The sequence below is a fragment of the Neovison vison genome, chromosome 6 (assembly GCF_020171115.1).
Source record: "Neovison vison isolate M4711 chromosome 6, ASM_NN_V1, whole genome shotgun sequence".
In the NCBI taxonomy this organism is placed as follows: domain Eukaryota; kingdom Metazoa; phylum Chordata; class Mammalia; order Carnivora; family Mustelidae; genus Neogale; species Neogale vison.
Window position 1 is genome coordinate 28,539,953 of NC_058096.1, and position 18,328 is coordinate 28,558,280.

Below are 18,328 nucleotides of genomic sequence, written 5' to 3' on the forward strand. Positions count from 1 at the left end.
AAAATAATTGCCGGTGCTCAACTTCGCTTTGTGCCATATAAATCTGACTGGAGAAATCCCATTTCAGGTGATTTAAGTGGTATTGTGCATTCTTTTCTAGTCCATCTAAAAGAGCTATATGGGGTTTATGTGAATATACTTCCCATGGAAATAGGCAGTGTTGTAGCGGAGACGACTGCATTCCAGAATCACTCTGAATGGCTCTATAATCAGTATGCTAATGTTTCTGTAACACAGTGTGGCTCAGCAGAGTGTGGCAGACGTTCCTAATCCCGCGATGGAAGCCATCTAACCATCTAATGAGCATCATTGTCTTTCTCTGTAATATAGGGAGAGGGGCACGTACTCAAAAAGGATTGCTTCAAAGCCATGCCGCATGGACTCAATCTGACTGCAACACTTTTCCGTGTTGTAAAGTTGTCCTTAAACATTTCCTTGTTTGGAAACATATTTGATTAGACGGAACCATCCTGAACACGGAAATATTTTGTTCAAGCATTCCAAAGTTTGTCAAAATTAATTGCTTTCATAATAAAATGTCCACAAGTGACTTGGAGAAACCTCAAAACTATTTTAGGTGCCTTTTATTTCTTCCTGTGGGCTAAATAAATAAAATTGTTCAGTGTATGGGCTCTCCACCAGGGTGCTATGACACCCTACTGTGTTGTTTTGAGCTGCGAAAACGGGGAGGGGTTACAGCTTTCGCCAGGAATTTGTGCATAATTCAAAACATATTTTATCTGCTCCTGTAGGAATGTGAACATATGGGACAGGCATTTAAAATAAAAAGAATAAAAATCACTGATTTAGTGGAAAGAAAACAATTTCAAAATCACAAAATAGAGGTGTATATTTATATATTGATCTTTAATTCTGTGGGAAGGAGGTGGTTTAAATATTAAGGTCCACATAAAGATTACCACTAAATAAAGCCAGAGAAAGAGTTAAACATTCTCTTATTTAAGTGGAGGGGGAAATTGTAAATCTTTTAGTAAATGGGGTTTTTAAGAGAAATATAAAGCAAACTTAATGAACTACCCATTCTGAACCAAGGATCCTATAAATAATCCATTAAAGGTGATTGCTATTATTTTAGATCTATAAACTCGAAATGGGGTCTATCTTTCAAAAGGGAGGCAGGGATATCCTTTTATGTATGCCACTCTGACTCCAGAATTTTTCTTACGGTTTTAACATTGTGGTAAGGCTTTTTAGAAGACTTGCTCATTAGAAGCAGGATGATTTTCTTGTTGAGCTCATCACATAGTTACTGAGTTTAACATGACTTTGTAACCCAGTAAGGTTACAAATCAATTATCCCTGCACCATTTCTTCAGTGATTTGTAATAACGCTGCTTCTATTCTATTTGGACTTTATTCTATCCCTTTGGTTTCTCTCTACCCCTTTCCTTATACCCCTTCTTTTATATACCTATTAAGGTAATTCTAACGCTAAGGGAGATATCTTATTCAATAGAATACCCTCTCCTTGTCCTTCTTCAAAATTTGGACTTCTTAAGTCTTTGTGCTTCTAGGTAAATTTCAAATAATATGAAAACCTTTGATATGATCTTGGTTAAAACAGATTTAATCTCACATCATCTTTAGGGGAAATTGACTTAATTATGGAGTTAAGCCCTCCCACCCACAAACATGTGTAGCTTTCCATTTATTCAAGTCTTCTCCTATGGACTATTAATATATTTTATGATTTGCTCTATAAAATTCATGCACATCTTTTACTAAATTTCCTGCTAGGGTTCTAAGAATTTTGGTGGCCATTGTGATTATTTGTTCCTGATTTGTTTCTGCTGATTTATAGATGCATTATCGACTTCCTGATTACTGATATTGCAAGTAAACAATTTTGCTGAATTAAAAAAATTCTGATAGTCTATGTTTTCCCATACAGATAATCTGTAAGTTTTTCTCTTCTTTAGTAATTATATCATTCTCAAGTTTTCTCTCTCTTCTGTTACATTACAGTAAGAATGCTGTAATAGCAGGCACCCCAAACTTGTTTCTCACATTCACGTAGTTACTCCTAATTGAGTCTTTCTGAGGTTTTTGATTAATAATCCTAGTGAGATTAAGGAAATCCTGTCTTTTCCTAATTCACTAAGATTTTATCACAGATGAATAAGAAATTTTTCAAATTTATTGAAATAATAAATTTTCTGTTAAATATTTTAAAAAGGCATCTAAACGTTGAAACACCCTTGTATTTCCATATTAAATACTGATTGACCATGGTGTATTTTTATGGAAGCTACTAAATTGAATTAAATTTAAATGTGTGCATTTCCTTTAGAATTTCTTAAAACTATTTTATAAGTAAAATTGTTCTATATGTTTTCTTTTTTTTTTCAAGATTTTATTTATTTATTTGACAGACAGATCACAAGTAGGGAGAGAGGCAGGCAGTGAGAGAGAGGAAGGAAAGCAGGCTCCCTGCTGAGCAGAGAGCCTGATGTGGGGCTCGATCCCAGGACCCTGGAATCGTGACTGGAGCCACCCAGGCACCCTATAGTTTTTCTTTAATTGACGGGAAAATTCTGTCATTTTATTTTTCTAGAATCCCTGTTCATCTTTTTTTGTCACATCCCTCCACATTTCTACCTGAATGTTCCATATGTTTTCTATTTATCCTTATATGCTGCACCATGGGTAGACTCTTCAGTATTTCTTAATCTTTTTCAGATTTCTAGACTCAGGTCTAGAGTTAACCCTCATTTTTTAATTTTTTCATATAAATTTATTTGATTATATTATTCATTCTCAAGATGTTGTAATTGTTTATTTTTGTTGCTCTTTAATGATACTTGTTTCATTGCTGCCTTTTTGGTTTCATCATAGACTGTTTATAGTTGGATATTACTTTTTTATTTTACTGTATAAAGATCACATTCTTTCTTAAATTGTTTCTCCATCTATTTTGATTTTAATTTTATCTGGAACGAAATGGTTTGATTTTCAGATTGTCAGTTCAGTTGGCTCTCTTTCTCAGCATTTAATCCCCTCACATGTTTTGGTTAATGTTGAATGCTAAAACTCTTTCTGTTCTCTCTCTCTGTGTCTCTGTCACTGCCTCTCCCTCACCCACCTCCCCCTCTTTCTCTTTCCTCTCTGCCCTCTTCACCTTTCTCCATTTGGTTGTGAGGCAGAGACCTCAAGTCTCTCTGAGTCTCCAGGTTAGAGAGAAGACATATTGCTGGTCCGGGGATATATTTTTTTTTAACATTTTTTTTTTAAGATTTTGCTTATTGATTTGTCAGAGAGAGAGAGAGTGAGTGAGCACAAGCAGGGGGAGCATAGGCAGAGGGAGAAGTAGACTCCCTACTGAGCAGAGAGCCCGATGGGAAACTCAATCCCAGGATCCCAGGATCATGATCTGAGTCGAAGGCAGATGCTTAACTGACTGAGCCACCCAGGCGTCCCTGGTCCGGGAATTTATCCCAAAGTGATAGTTAGTGTATGACTCAGCCAGTGACTGCACCAGCTGGCTGCTTACTTGTTTCGGGTCCCATTTTGCTGGCTGTGTTGATAAATTTCGCTCTTCCGAGGGCCCCAGCAGCTATTGGAAGGAGCTTTATTCCCAGCCTCCTTTCTAACTGTGAGTTTTGCTGTAGTCCCTGGATTTCAGCATGGAGTTGCTTTATGTGGTTGATGTCTACTGCACGTTACCCCACAGAGCCCAAAATCTGGTCACTACTACCTCTTTGTGGATGGGCACCCAACAGGTTCAAAGCTTTACATTCACCCACCGCACTATGTTTCAGTTCGATTTTCAGTCTCCCTACACGTTTAGGTACCTTAGAGCATATGCGACTTAGTTCTTACTTAAGTCTTTTTAATTTTCCCAGTAATTTGCCATGTGATTTGAGGAGAGGTTGTTTAAAATATAAAACTGTAGAGCATTTTAGTTAAAAGTTCTAAAGGTAGATGATGCAAATGCCATTCAATCTTAGCTTATATATTTAAAAAATTCATTTTTAAGGATGAGAACATTTTCAGCACCACACTATCGTTTTTATTATCCTTTCAAGCAAGAAAACTTTCTCGTAATCAACAGACATTTATATTAATGACACCATTATCAGCATTGCTAGTTACTAAAGAAATTTCTATATACTGTCTACCTCTCTCCCTTAAGACTTTTCCAAATGACATCACAACCAGAACAATTTTGTCTCAAAAGGAGAAAATACAAGTCAGTTCAGTTAGTAAGTTGGCTTTCCAAAAGCAAAGAAAATTTACAGTATAGTTCATAATGGTTTTAAGTGCAAACCATTCCGTTTAAAATTCATTATTCTGTAGGGGCGCCTGGGTGGCTCAGTGGGATAAAGCCGCTGCCTTTGGCTCAGGTCATGATCCCGGGGTCCTGGGATCGAGCCCCGCATCGGGCTCTCTGCTCAGCAGGGAGCCTGCTTCTTCCTCTCTCTCTGCCTGCCTCTCTGCCTACTTGTGATCTCTGCCTGTCAAATAAATAAAATCTTTAAAAAAAAATTCATTATTCTGTAAAAGAATAAAAACAAGTAAATAATATTATTTATTAATATAAATACTGTGAACATTAATGTCAAAGCCTTTATCATGCTTGTGAAATACTTTTGCTATTTCAAAGCATGTCCTGTGTTTTCATTTTACCCCGATGGTTCCTCTGTAACGTGGATGAAACTGCTACTTCACTGTTAAGGAAGCAGTACAACAGATTGTGTTTCTCCTACAAGGACATAGGACTAATTAGAGGGATATGTGTCTCTAAAATCTGTGACCTGAGAGCCAACACAGTTTAATGTTGTCCAAATCGGCCTTCATTTAGTAGTACCTTGAACTTGATGCCTTCATTACGCTTCTTGAAAAACTGCCTCCTTTTGTGCATTGCTCCTCAACACTTGAGTCTTGTTTGAATTGCTGGCTCTAAAGTGAGTGGTGAAAATGCCTTCCTTTACTGCCTTGTTCACTGTTATAAAATGGTGTACCATTAACTCTTAGTCTTTATGCCCAGGATGATTTAGATAGGATACTTTACGAAAGTGGGTACATAGGTCCGGAGGCTGTTCAAGGAGGGACGCCTGGGTGGCTTGGTCGGGTGGGCAGCTGACTCTTGACTTCAGCTTGGGTTGTGATCTCAGGGTCTTGAGATGGAGCCTGACATCCAGCCTCATTGCCCAGTGGGGAGTCTCCTTGGGATTCTCTCCCTCTCCCTCTCTCCTTCCCTCTGCCTGTGTGCTCACTTGCTCTGTAAAATAAATAAATCTTAAAAAAAAAAAAGACTTTTCAAGGAAAATATTTCATTATTTTGTGCCTTATAAATCTCTTTTATTGCAGGAAGGCTCCACGGACAGCTTGTATGAGCCAGTCCCAGAGCAACAGACTAACCAAGAAAGCACCTCTGTCGGGATTGGTTCTGTTAGCTCACCTTTTGGAGAGAGTGGAAAAGCACCCGACAATCTCTTCATGGTGAGTGAAGCCCCAAGTCTCGTGGATTGCTTCTCTATTGTGTATTTCAAATCACTTGCTTCATGACACCTGTTAATAAAGCAAAAACCTCTGTTCTCAGAAAGTTCTGCATTTACTTTCGATTTCTGAGTTTCTCTTCATTGTTGTCTCTTTGATGATTTTAGCTTCTTAATATAAACTACCATTTACAGAGTATGTAATATATAAGTTAACTCAGTTAATCATCAAAACAACCTTAGGACAAAGAAATAATTATATTTTTTTGAGATTAGGAAATTGCAGGAGAGAAAGCAAAATAACTTTTTATTTTTTATTTTAGTTGCTATTTATTTATATTATTATTTATTTTTATTTATAACTAAAGGCTATAAACTGTGAAGTAGTAAAGCTGGAAGCTAAAGATATATGGATCTGCCTCAGCAGTTCATCAGTAATGTATTGGTAAACCAGGTCTTTGGGATGGATGGAGGGAACCCCAGATCTGTATGTAGCATTTGCCGATTGCCTTGGTGTAAATGCTCCTACCATGGTCATGTTCAAGCTACCAGTGGTTTAATAACAGACTTACAACACCTGAATATTTATTTGTTCCTTATCTCCAGTGCCAACTGCCACACACCACTGGTGGCTTTATAGTCTGTGCTAATAATCATTTTATTAAGCTTCTCCTTAAATTTATGGACACACATTGTGAACTTACAAAAACCCGAGTATTACTAGAATGCAAATGCAGATAGTTTTTTTGAATTATCTTTATAATTATAAGAGGCAGAGAGTTCTCAGTGCTCTGCAAAATTGGCCCTGTCCCTGTTTAACAGTGCTGGCTATTCTCATAGTTGATGGTGCTGTATTTAAATTGATTCCATACTAACAAACTTATTTCACTTCTATTGTGACAATACAAAACGTCCATGTTTGCTACAAAAAAAGAACTTCCCTATACTTATAGATTTAAATGTCATCTCCTACCCCTACAACCATACCCTTCCCCAGTAACAACACAAAGATGAATATCCACTTCTTTTTTTGTACTAGGTGATGTTATATATGAAATTATTTGTGCTGATCCTCACAATAATTTTAGAGAGATTTAGAACCATCAAGAAAGGGGGTACCTGGGTGACTCACTTGTTAAGTATCTGCCTTTGGCTCAGGTCATGATCCCAGAGTCCTGGGATTTAGCCCAGTATCAGGCTCTCTGCTCAGCAGGAAGACTGCTTCTCTCTCTCCCACTCCCCCTTCTTGTGTTCTCTCTCTCATTGTCTCTCTCTCTTTCTGTGTGTCAAAAAAATAAGTAACATCTTAAAAAAAAAAAAATGTAGAGAAAGGTTATATAACTTTCCCAATTGAAAAAAGGATGACCTAGGATTCAAATCCAGAAAAGTACCTTCATGTTTTATACCTACTTTCATACCTACTTATTTTATTCCTTGGGGGATATTCTTTGAAAACCTTTTTTATATAGCTTACAGATCTAAGCAATGTCACATCAGTTAGCAACCAAGTTCAATGATAAGTCTCAGTAAGTAAAAATAATCCAAAAAAAATTTAGTGTAGTGGAAACTCTTCCCTCAATCTATACCCTTTTCAATATCCATGAATGTGTTGATGTTGACAGATATGCAGAAGAGGAAGCAGCGGTACACTTTACATATTAATGTGAGAGGGTGAGACTTACATGGAGACTCTCAATTGACACTGCAAAATGTTTGTAAGCATTTTTACTGTATAATTAAAAAGAAAAATTGAATAGGCTGAAGAGCCTGAAGATATTTCCTTAAATGTGTTAGTTCCATAAATATGCATGAAAAATAAACAAGTTCATGGCCAAGCAGTCTACTAGAATTTTTATCAAACGTCCTTACATTACAAAGTAGATGAGAATAATGAAAACACGATTTAAATTGCTAGAACTCTCTCTCCATGTATATATACAACATTACACACATATACGTGAGTGTGCATATATTTATGCATATCATGTATATAGTTACATACATCTGTATTTAATTTAAAAATGTATGCATACATACAAGCACCAATGTGTGTGTGTGTGTATACACTTTTGAAAGGCAACCAGTTCAACCACTGATTCTATATTAATTGTTAAATTGTACCAGTCCTTTCACTGACCAGTCCTTCACTGACATTTTATTCCTAATGAAAATGATTCCATAGCTTGGATAAAATAAAATCAATCTTTTGACAAAAATGACATTTAGTGATTTAGAACTTTCCCTCTGAGCCTCTGAAGAGTGGATCAGTTTTTCCTCTTAGTATTCCCACTTCCTTTTTTTCCCCCCTAATTCAAGGGGGAAAAAAAAAAGTTTTGGGCTAGTCTTGACAGTATCAGAAAAAAATTGTTTATTTTGGATTCATGTTCTAGAAATATTATAAAAACACCCGTACAGTTCATGGAGATATACCTCAAGCTCCCAGTCCTCGACCCAATGTATCTGTAACCCTTCCCAGAGAGGAGAGGTGTTCTCATACTCAAACTCTTTGAAGCAACCAGACAGTATAGCTGGTTGTAACAATGGAAATGAATAGCCCATACCAAAAACACTATCACTTGTCACATGAATTGAAAAGAGAAATCAGCACCTGGGTGGCTCAGCCAGTTAAATGTCTGACTCTTGATTTCCACCCAGGTCATGATCTCAGGGTTATGATATCGAGGCTCTTATCAAGCTGTGCACTCTGTGTGGAGCCTACTTAAGATTCTCTCTCTCCCTCTCCTTGTGCTCCCCCCAACCACCCTTCTCTGTCTCCTCTCTAAAAAACAAAAGAAAGAAAGAAAAGAAAAGGAAAATCAAAATGAAAAAAGCATCCTAGACTTCCTGGCTTCCCTTAAACTATTTTATTTATACATATTTATTAGTTTTGTGATGTAGAAAACACTGTTTTGGAGGGAACCTGGGTGGCTCAGTGGGTTAAAGCCTCTGCCTTCAGCTTGGGTCATGATCTCGGGGTCCTGGGATGGAGCCCCGCATCAAGCCCTCTGCTTGGTGGGGAGCCTGCTTCTCCCTCTGTCTCTGCCTGCTGCTCTGCCTACTTGTGATCTCTGTCAAATAAATAAATATAATCTTAAAAAAAAAATAAAAGAAAGAAAACACTGTTTTAAGTAAGGTGTGGAGTTATATAGATGGATATAAAACAATCCAGACTCCCAGAGGAGATGTTCTGGTGTAGATCGACTCCAGATTTAAGGATTGAATAGGTATTAAAGGGAAAGAAGTTTATTTGGGGATTTTCAAAATATAAAAAAATTAATTGAAGTATAGTTCTCACATATATTATTAGTTTCGGGTGCACTACACAGTGATTTGACAATTATCTACATTACGATACCCTCACCATGATAAGTATAATTACCATCTATCACCACACAGAGTTATTACAATATTATTGACTACATTCCCTATATTCTACTTTTCATCCCTCTGACTGATTTTATGACTGGAAATGTATACCTCTTAATCCTCTTCACCTATTTTGTGTATCCCCTGTCCCCTTCCCCTCTGGTAACCTCTAGTTTGTTCTCTATATTTATGAGTCTTTCTTTCTGTTATTGTTGTTACTTGTTTGTTTTGTTTTCTAGATTCCACATTTAAGTAAAATCATATGGTATTTGTCTTCCTGTCTGACTTAATTCACTAACTATAATACATTTATTTATCACTGTTGTCACAAGTGGCAAGATTTTGTTCTTTTTATGGCTGAGTAATATTCGTATGTATGTGTGTGTGTGTGTGTTTAAGACAGCTTCTTTATCCATTTATCTATTGATGGTCACTTAGGTTGTTTCCATATTTTGTCTATCATAAACAATGCTACTATAAACATAGGTATGCATGTATCCTTTTGAATTAGTGTTTTCGTGTTCTTTGGGTAAATACCCAGAAGGGGCATTACTAGATCTCATGGTATTTCGATTTTCAATTTTGGGGGGAACCTACATACTGTTTTCCACAGTGGCTGTACCAATTTACATTCCTACTAACAGTGCAAGAGGAATCCCTTTTCTCCACATCCTCACCAACAATTGTTATTTCTTGTCCTTTTGAGAATACCTATTCTGACTGGTGTGAGATGATATTTTATTGTGGTTTTGACTTGAATTTCACTGATGATGATTGATGTTGAGCAACTTTTCATGGGTCTGTTGGCCATCTGCATGTCTTCTTTGGAAAAACATCCTTTCAGTATTTGGCATTTTAATGACGAATAGCTTCCATTTTAATTGCAGTTCCAGGAGGGGTTGGTAGTGGAGAACTGGTCCAAAGTTAAATAAATTTAAAATATAAAACTTTATTAAATTCTGTGAAGAAGAGTAAGTGAGATCCACTTGTATCTTAACAAAGCTAGAGAGTTTTGGAGGGCTACTAACCAAAAAAAAGAAAAAATATATATGTGTGTGTGTAAAAAGTTTTTTGGAGTGAATAATTGTGCAACTAAATAAATATGCTGAAAGAAACTATGCTAATATACCAGCCTAACTAAGATGTAGGCCATTAGGGCTTCATTCTGTACCTATTTTGTTACTGCTTTATTATGTCTGAAGCTAATAAAATATCTTGATTTAGAAATAGAGTGAGAACATAAAATGTTTGTACCTCTGCCAATTGAGGCTTAACTGGATTGGTTCTGAATTACCTGGTTTGCCATCTGTATTGACTGAAGTAAGTAAATATTTGTCAATTTTCGCTTCCATTTTGTAATCCATAAATTAAGTTGGTAAGAAATTTAAGCCTTTTCCAAAAAAAATGAGCTTTAATGTGAAGTAGGGGCAATGTCCCCATTATTTACATGTTGCACAACTATTCATTCAGTAAATTTTCATAAGCTAAATGAATGAATGAGCGAGGTTCCATTAATCAAGCTAAAGAAAGTCTTAATAACAAAAAATGTATTGAATAGACATTTCTCCAAAGAAGACATCCAGATGGCCAACAGACACATGAAAAAATGCTCCACATCACTTGGCATCAGGGAAATACAAATCAAAATCACAATGAGATACCACCTCATACCAATCAGAATGGCTAAATTTAACAAGACAAGAGACAACAAATGTTGGAGAGGATGAGGAGAAAAAGGAACGCTCATACACCATTGGTGGGAATGCAGGGTGGTGCAGCCACTCTGGAAAACGATACGGAGGTTCCTCAAGAAATTAGAAATAGAGTTACCCTATTACCCAGCAATTGCATTACTAGGTATTTACTTCAAAGATACAAACGTGGTGATCTGAAGTGGCACCTGTACCCCAATGTTCGTAGGAACAGTGTCCACAATAGCCAAACTGTGGAAGGAGCTGAGGTGTCCATCAGCAGATAAACGGATAAAGATGTGGATCATACATACAATGGACTATTACACAGCCATCAGAAGGGATGAATACTTACCATTTACATCAGGATGTGTGGACCTGGAGGGTATTACGCTCCATGAAATAAGTCAATCAGAGAAAGACAATTATATGGCTTGACTCACATGTAGAATATAAGAAACAGTGCAGAGGATCATAAGGGAAGGGTGGGAAAACTGAAGAGGAAGTCATCAGAGAGGGAGACAAACCAGGAGAGATTCTTAACTATAGGAAACAAACTGAGGGTTGCTGGAAAGGAGATGTGGGGAAGGAGTAACTGGGTGATGGGCATTAAGGAGGGCACATGCTGTGTGTTAAGCACTGGATGTTATACGCAACTGATAAATTATAGAACACTGCATCTGAAACTAATGGTGTGATATATGTTGGCTCATTAAGTTTGAATGAAAATTTAAAAAAAATAATAACGAGGTAGGTATGATGCAGTGTCAAAAAGCATGAGCTTTGGAATTAGGCAAATACATGCTATTTGACCTGGGAAAATTGCTCAAATTCTCTAGACCTCAGTGTCCTTCTCTAGAGAATGAGAACAATCCCCTGTGTAGGTTCAGCTGAGTTTTGGTGCCTGGAGACAATCTCCTCTTGATGCTGCTCCTCTCCACACGCAAGAAGGATTTAGCACAGGAGTTAAAGAGCCATGAGAAGGGCTCCAAACTGCAGCCTGAGGGGAGCCTATATTGTATGGCCATAAGCTAAGAGCCGCTTTTGCATTTTAAAAGATTTGCTTGTGGCGGGGTGGGGGGGGTGGGAGGTAGGGGTACCAGGTGGTGGGTATCATAGAGGGCACGGCTTGCATGGAGCACTGGGTGTGGTGAAAAAATAATGAATAATGTTTTTCTGAAAATAAATAAATTGGAAAAAATAAATAAATAAAAGTACAGAGGTAAAAAAAAAAAAAAAAAAAAGATTTGCTTGAACACAAAAGCAAAAGTAAATAAGACTGTGCTATAGAAATGGTCTGTGACCTCCAGAGCCTGATCTAGTTCTATCCGGCTTTTCAGAGAAAAAGTTTACTGACGTCTAGAGCTGTGCGGTCACAAACACAAGGGGCCATTGAGTGCTTGAAAAGGGGTTCGTCCAAATGCGGGATGGCAGAAGGGGTAAAATACACGCCATTGTTGACAGACTTTCTGTGAAAAAAGTATAAAACAGCTTATTAACAATTTGTACATTAACTACTTGTTGAAATGAGAATATTTTAGATATATCAGGATACATGGAATTTTACTCATCCCTTAACGTGGCTACTTGATGGTGGCCTCCACGTCACATCCTGCCTTTCAGATGTTACACAGATGCTTATATTTGCTGGACTTAAATTGCATCTGTTCTCCAGGCTTTAGAGAACTTGGAGAATGTGACCTCTGAAAGATGAAATCACACTAGAAGGAAGGTGAGACGATTTTAAGTTAATAATACTGTGTCCACCATCCTTCCCTCTGAGACTTTCCATACTTACTATAATTGGCATTACCATCCTCAAAGACCAAAACATAATAAAACAAAACACAAAAACAGTGTCCTTCCACCTCTGGAACTCCTCTGCAGTAGACAGGGAAGCTGACCAGCTTTCTGAAGATGGTTCTCTTTTGTCTCTGTAGAAAGCAATTTCTATCATTCCTACCCCAGGCTTACAGTATTATCCTAACATTTATAGTGAGTTACAACTCCTCTGTAATATTTGGATCTTATAAAGTGATGATAAATTAAGACTTCTGATTTTTTTCCAGTTAAGCTAGAGTGGAATGATTTTTAAAAATAAATAAAAAATAAAAAGACTATCTATTACTATTACATTAAAAACTAAATCACAGGGGCATCTGGGTGGCTCAGTCAGTTAAGCATCTGATTCTTGATTTAGGCTTAGGTCATGATCTCAGGGATCATGTGAGATTGAGCCCCAAGGTGGAGCCTACTTGAGATTCTCTCCCTCTACCCCTCCCCCAACTCATACAGAATCTCTAAAATACATTTTTAAATCTTTTTTTTTAAAAGATTTATTTATTTATTTATTTGACAGAGAGATCACAAGTAGACAGAGAGGCAGGCAGAGAGGGAGAGAGAGAGAGAGAGAGAGAAGCAGGCTCCCTGCTGAGCAGAGAGCCCGATGCGGGACTCGATCCCAGAACCCCGAGATCATGACCTGAGCAGAAGGCAGCGGCTTAGCCCACTGAACCACCCAGGCGCCCTAAAATCTTTTTTAAAAAAGTCATAAACAAAAAAGCTGCTTTTTCTCAAGAGCAGCTGGACATCAGGATTACCTGAAGACACATATATCTAGAGCCTACTCTGGATCTACCATACCAGTAAGAAGGAATTAAAGGAGCCCCATCCAGTAGAAATACAATGCAATCCACAGATAGAATTTTAGGTTTTTTAGTAGTCACAGTAAAAAACAAAAACAAAAACAAAAACAAAATCAAACTTAAAATTTAATTAATACAAATATTAATGAGACATTTTACATTCTTGTTTTTAAATTCTGACTTTTGTCCGATTTTATACCTCTTAAGTCAGATGCTAAAGCGTCAATGGTTAAAGTGAAATCTTGTCCTAGTGAAATCATGAAGATTGTCTATCTTCTGCCCAGCATCAGTTTCTAAGTTAAAATTAATTTAAGTTTAGTTAAAACTTAGTTCCTCAGTCACACCAGCCATCTATCAATTGCTCCATAGCCACATGGGGCTAGAAATGTCTTCTGTATTAGGGCAGGACGAGAGGCTTGAAACTGCTAATGGTACTGAAGAATCAAAATAACCACATCATATCATACTCCACGCCACTTAAGGAAGTATAGGTATTAAAGTATAAAAATACTTGATGATAAACATTTAATTCTATACTTGTAGAAGGAGAGGAGACAATAGGGAGCAGGTGTGTTACCCAAGGAGGAAGCTGAGATTAGTGGCTTGTATGGAGAGACAGATGGAGTCAAGACTGGAGTTCTGGCTTCCCCAATACTAATCTCGTCCTTTGGCCACTCTGCCAGAAGTGAGCGTGAGAGAGAGAGAGAGTGTGTATATGGTATGAATGTGTGTATACACAAGAGTTGGAGAAGGCAGGAGTCGGGTGAGTGGCGGAGTGCTTTTGGGAGATAAGTAACAGGAGCGGAAGATAGGAGAATAAAGAATCTGACCTTATAATATATATGCTAAATATAATCTGATGATACAGAGAACATAGCAGAGAACATAGCAGAAAGAACTTGAGATGGGCAATGCAGTTAATAGACTCGAGTTTTATTCCTGCTCCCCAGGCGGCTGAGAAATGTGTGTCCTTGAAAGTGTTATTGAACTTCTCTGACCCTAAATTTCCTAAGCAATAGAATGTGGCTAAAAATGTCTGCCTCTTAGTTTGTAGTGAGGATCAAATGTTTTCACACACGTTAAGCACCTGGCCTAATGCATGTTAATGTTCATTTTCCTTCCTTCTGCAACCCATCACACCAGGGCAGAGTGATCCTTTGATTTAATATCCTTGATTAAATGACTTTAAGTCAAACTCTCACTTGAGCTAGGATGTCGTTTTAAAATAACTGCTCAAAAATAATTTGTAATCAACACTCCTTACCTAAAAGCATTGATTTTTACTGGGCTGGACAAGAAGAAGCAACAGGATTTATTGTTGATGTGCATTAGAACACCCAAGATTTTAATCTCCACAAATTGCCTCAAATCAGGAACACTCAGGTTGAGTGCAATGTTTGACAATTCAGCCCGAGATTTCCCATCATGTGTAGACAGCAGCGAACAAGAAAATCCATCACAGTGGGTCTTATTTGCCTAATTCTTATCTCAGGGTGGTTTTTGTTTTGTTTTGTTTTTTGTGGGTTTTTTTTTTTTTTTTTTTTTTGGTTTGGTTTTGGTTTTGGTTTGGGGGGATCCATTTTAATTTAAATATTATTTAAATGAGAGTTCAATTTTTTATATATTCACTCATCACCATTTAATACTGATAAAAAGCACTGTAGAAATCAATTAAATTGTTCCCAGCCACCAGATGTTAATGAGAAAGTAATATAGCAGATTCAAAGATCGCTTTAAAGACAAACAATACAATACATGTCTAACTGTTGGTTAGAGCTCTGCACTAATGAGGCCAAGGTCAGGGGTTTAATCCCCATATGGCCAGTTATTTTTGCTGTGTTCCATAGCCACTGGCAGCATCCATGACCCCAGCCCACAGTCTTGGCTGTGTGTGCCATTGATCATTAAGGAATCTGGGTTGGGGGACGAGGAGGTACAAGAACGAAACTATTGCCCACTTATGGGAAGAGCAACTCAAGGGATAAACAACCCTGCTGACTGACAGTTCATCTGCCCACAAACAAAGAGTTTCCTTCGCTATAATCAGTCTTCAGGCCACCAGTACAATTCTCAGCCTTCATCTTGGGATAATTCCGGGGTCAGTGGTAAGAGCATTATGAGAGAAAACTGATTTCTCGCCTCAGCTTTGTTCCCAAATAGTGTTGAATAAGTCCTTACACTATCTGGATCTCAGTCTCCACCTCTATAAGGTAATAGGTTTAGACTAGGTGATCTCTAAGGCCCCTTGCTGCTCTAAAATGTTTCCTTGAATACATGTTAAGTTATTTTCGAGGAAGGGGCTCCTGGGTGTCTCAGTTTGTTAAGCATCTGCCTTTGGCTCAAGTCATGATCCCAGGATCCTGGGATCAAGTCCCACATCAGACTCCCTGCTCAGCAGCGCCCCTGCTTCTCCCTTTGCCTCTCTGTCTCTCCCTGTCTCATGAATAAATAAATAAAATCTTTTTAAAAATTAAAAAATTAATTGTTTTGGAAGGGAAGTGTTGTCTAACATTAAACACTATTATTTTCCTTTTGGAACTGTGGAAGACAGACTTCTAAGATGTCCTTTAATGAACCTGGCTATCTTAGTCATTGTTCTCTAGAGAAATAGATCCAATAGGTTGTGGAAATATGAAGAAAGGAATTTATTTGAAGGAATTAGCTCATGTGATTACGAGGCTGGCAAGGCAGAAATTTTCAGGAGAGGCTGGCAGGCTAGAGGCCCAGGAAAGAGTTGATGTTGTAACTAGAATCCAGATCGAGTCTAGAGGCACTATCTAGAAGATATATAGACTGTCTAGAAATAGTCTTCCCCTGTGGGAGACCACAGTCTTTTTGTCTTAAGATCTTCAACTGATTGGATGAGACCCACCCATATTACAGAAGGTAGTATGCTTTACTCAAAGTCTAGTGATTTAAATGTTGATCTCATCTCAAAAAAATACTTTCATAGTGGCTTCTAAGCTAGTGTTTGACCAAATATCTGGGTATTGTGGCCTAGCCAAGTTGATAGAAAATTAATCATCCTATCTGCCTTCTGATATTTAAGTCCTCGTGTAATCCCCACCCTTTTGTGTGATTTGATTCCTGTAGAATTTGGCAAAAGTAACAGGAAGTCGCTTCCATAATTAGGTTACAAAAGACCCTGATTTCTGTCTTGGTAACAGACTGGCTTCATTACCTTCTTGGCTTAAACATCACGATGAAGCAAGATCCCATCTACAGAGGCCCATGTGGTAAGGAACCTAGAGCAGCAGCCAGCCTACTGCCTAGATGCTGCCAACAATCATTCACTGAGTTTAGAAGAGGATCTTTCTCCAGCTAAGCTTTGGATGAGACCTCAGACCTTTAGACCAACAATTTGACTGTAATCCTGTGAGAGACGATGAAACAGAGCACCATATAAGTCAAGGCCATATTCTTGATGCACAAAAACTGTGAGAGAATAAATGCAACTGTTTTTGAAGTAATTTATTACACAATATTTTTATTTATTTATTTATTTGAGAGAGAGAGAGCACACGCATGCGCGCACAAGTGTCGGGGAAGGGCAGAGGGGAGGAAGAAACAGGCTCCCTGCTTAGCCTCAGAACCCTGAGATCATGACCTGAGCTGAAGGCAAATGCTTAACCGACTGAGCCACCCGGTATCCCCACAGCAATATTTAACTAATATGGGGACTAAAATTAATTTGACAAGTTATTAATCAGAATTATTTGCAGATTAACAGATTCATGCTAATTTAATCAGAACGGAATATAATACAAGTTAAAGAGAGCTCAGAATTATTGGGAGGTTGAAGACAGATACCTAGCTGACGATGTAGGAATTACTCTGAGAAGCATCCTACAAAATTTGCTACCCAAGAGAGGGGCTGCTCCTGTCATAATCAGGAAGTGGCCAAATCAAGAAGACAGTGTCACTGTGGCAGGCTCCAGAGCCCCATTGTCCGTGCTGAGATTTGTTACATTAGAAAATGGATGCCCATAACTTATAATTTGCCCTTTGTCAGTCAGTTTTGTGTAAGTGCCTTAGGTTGGTGGATGTGGTGCGCAGGACCTAAACCCCCACATCTTATTCAACAAGAGAAGTTTCTTTCTTTCTTTTCTTCTTTCTCTCTCTCTCTCTTTTATGCTCTTCCTTCCTTCCTTTCTTCATCCTGTCCTCTCCTCTTCCCTTCTCCCTTCCTCCCTTCCTCCTCCTTCCTTCTCCCTTTTTCCTCTTTTTCCTCCTCTTCTACACAGTGATTTCAGCTTTAGTGGATGATAGAGATGTCAACTACAGCGGGAAATACATACGCCCAAAATATCTAGAGAGAAACATAAATAGCTATGTAATTAAATGCTGTATTGGAAGCATCAAGCTCAACTTCTATAAGAATTCTCAGAAGGAATTTCAAAAGAAAAAATAATATTGTTAAGTGGCCTGAAACTGGGGGATCAAATAAGCCTTATAAAAATCTCAGCTTTGAAATTTACCAGCTATGTGATCTTGGACAGGTTCCTTTGACTCTTCAAGCCCTGTCTCTTCTCTAAAACGAAGAAAGTGTTATTCTTATTCATCACTTGAGAATAAAAAGTAACAGTACAATTAGCATTATTAGCACAGTGGTTGGCACAAAAATAAATGATCACCAATAGTGTTATCTCTAAGAACGTAACTGTGGTTTGTGGTTTAACGGTGCCAGTCCCACGGGGTTGAAATTTAATATTTAAAGGAAGAACTAGAGTTAAAAGTGGTGAAAGAAGGTGGTTAAAACATTATCATCGCACACTATTCTAGCATCTTTCACAAAAGAGCTTAAAAAGCACTTAAAGCCAAGTGTCTTATAAATGGATAAATGGACACATTGAAATGTGACATGTCATTTTAGAATAGGTGAGTAATGGAGAAGTCAAGGTAGGTGACTCTCAGGTTGGTATTCTAACCACTCAACTGCATTTCTTACTCGTCTCCAAACTATTAAAATTGGGAGTTTTTTGTTCTGTCTCCATATTAGCATCAGCATTGACAGAGCTATTAATAACATAGACACTAAAGGAAGAAAATGAGATTAACAATGGCATCCCATCAACTAGGTCTTCATCAAACGATGAATAAGAAGAGTCAGTGTCAAAACAGGGCATGTAATCCTTTCCTTGATTTCTGGATTGTAAAATGACTCCTA

At 37.8% G+C, this 18,328-nt stretch overlaps 1 protein-coding gene across 1 annotated transcript in view; it reads left to right on the plus strand.

Moving 5' to 3' along the window:
- Positions 1-18,328, plus strand: part of SAMSN1 (SAM domain, SH3 domain and nuclear localization signals 1) — a 143,978-nt gene that overhangs the window by 1,093 nt on the left and 124,557 nt on the right. The window contains exon 2 of the mRNA XM_044251109.1: positions 5,332-5,463. Within this exon, the coding sequence (XP_044107044.1) occupies positions 5,332-5,463 (132 nt within the window). The remainder of the gene's footprint in view (positions 1-5,331; positions 5,464-18,328) is intronic.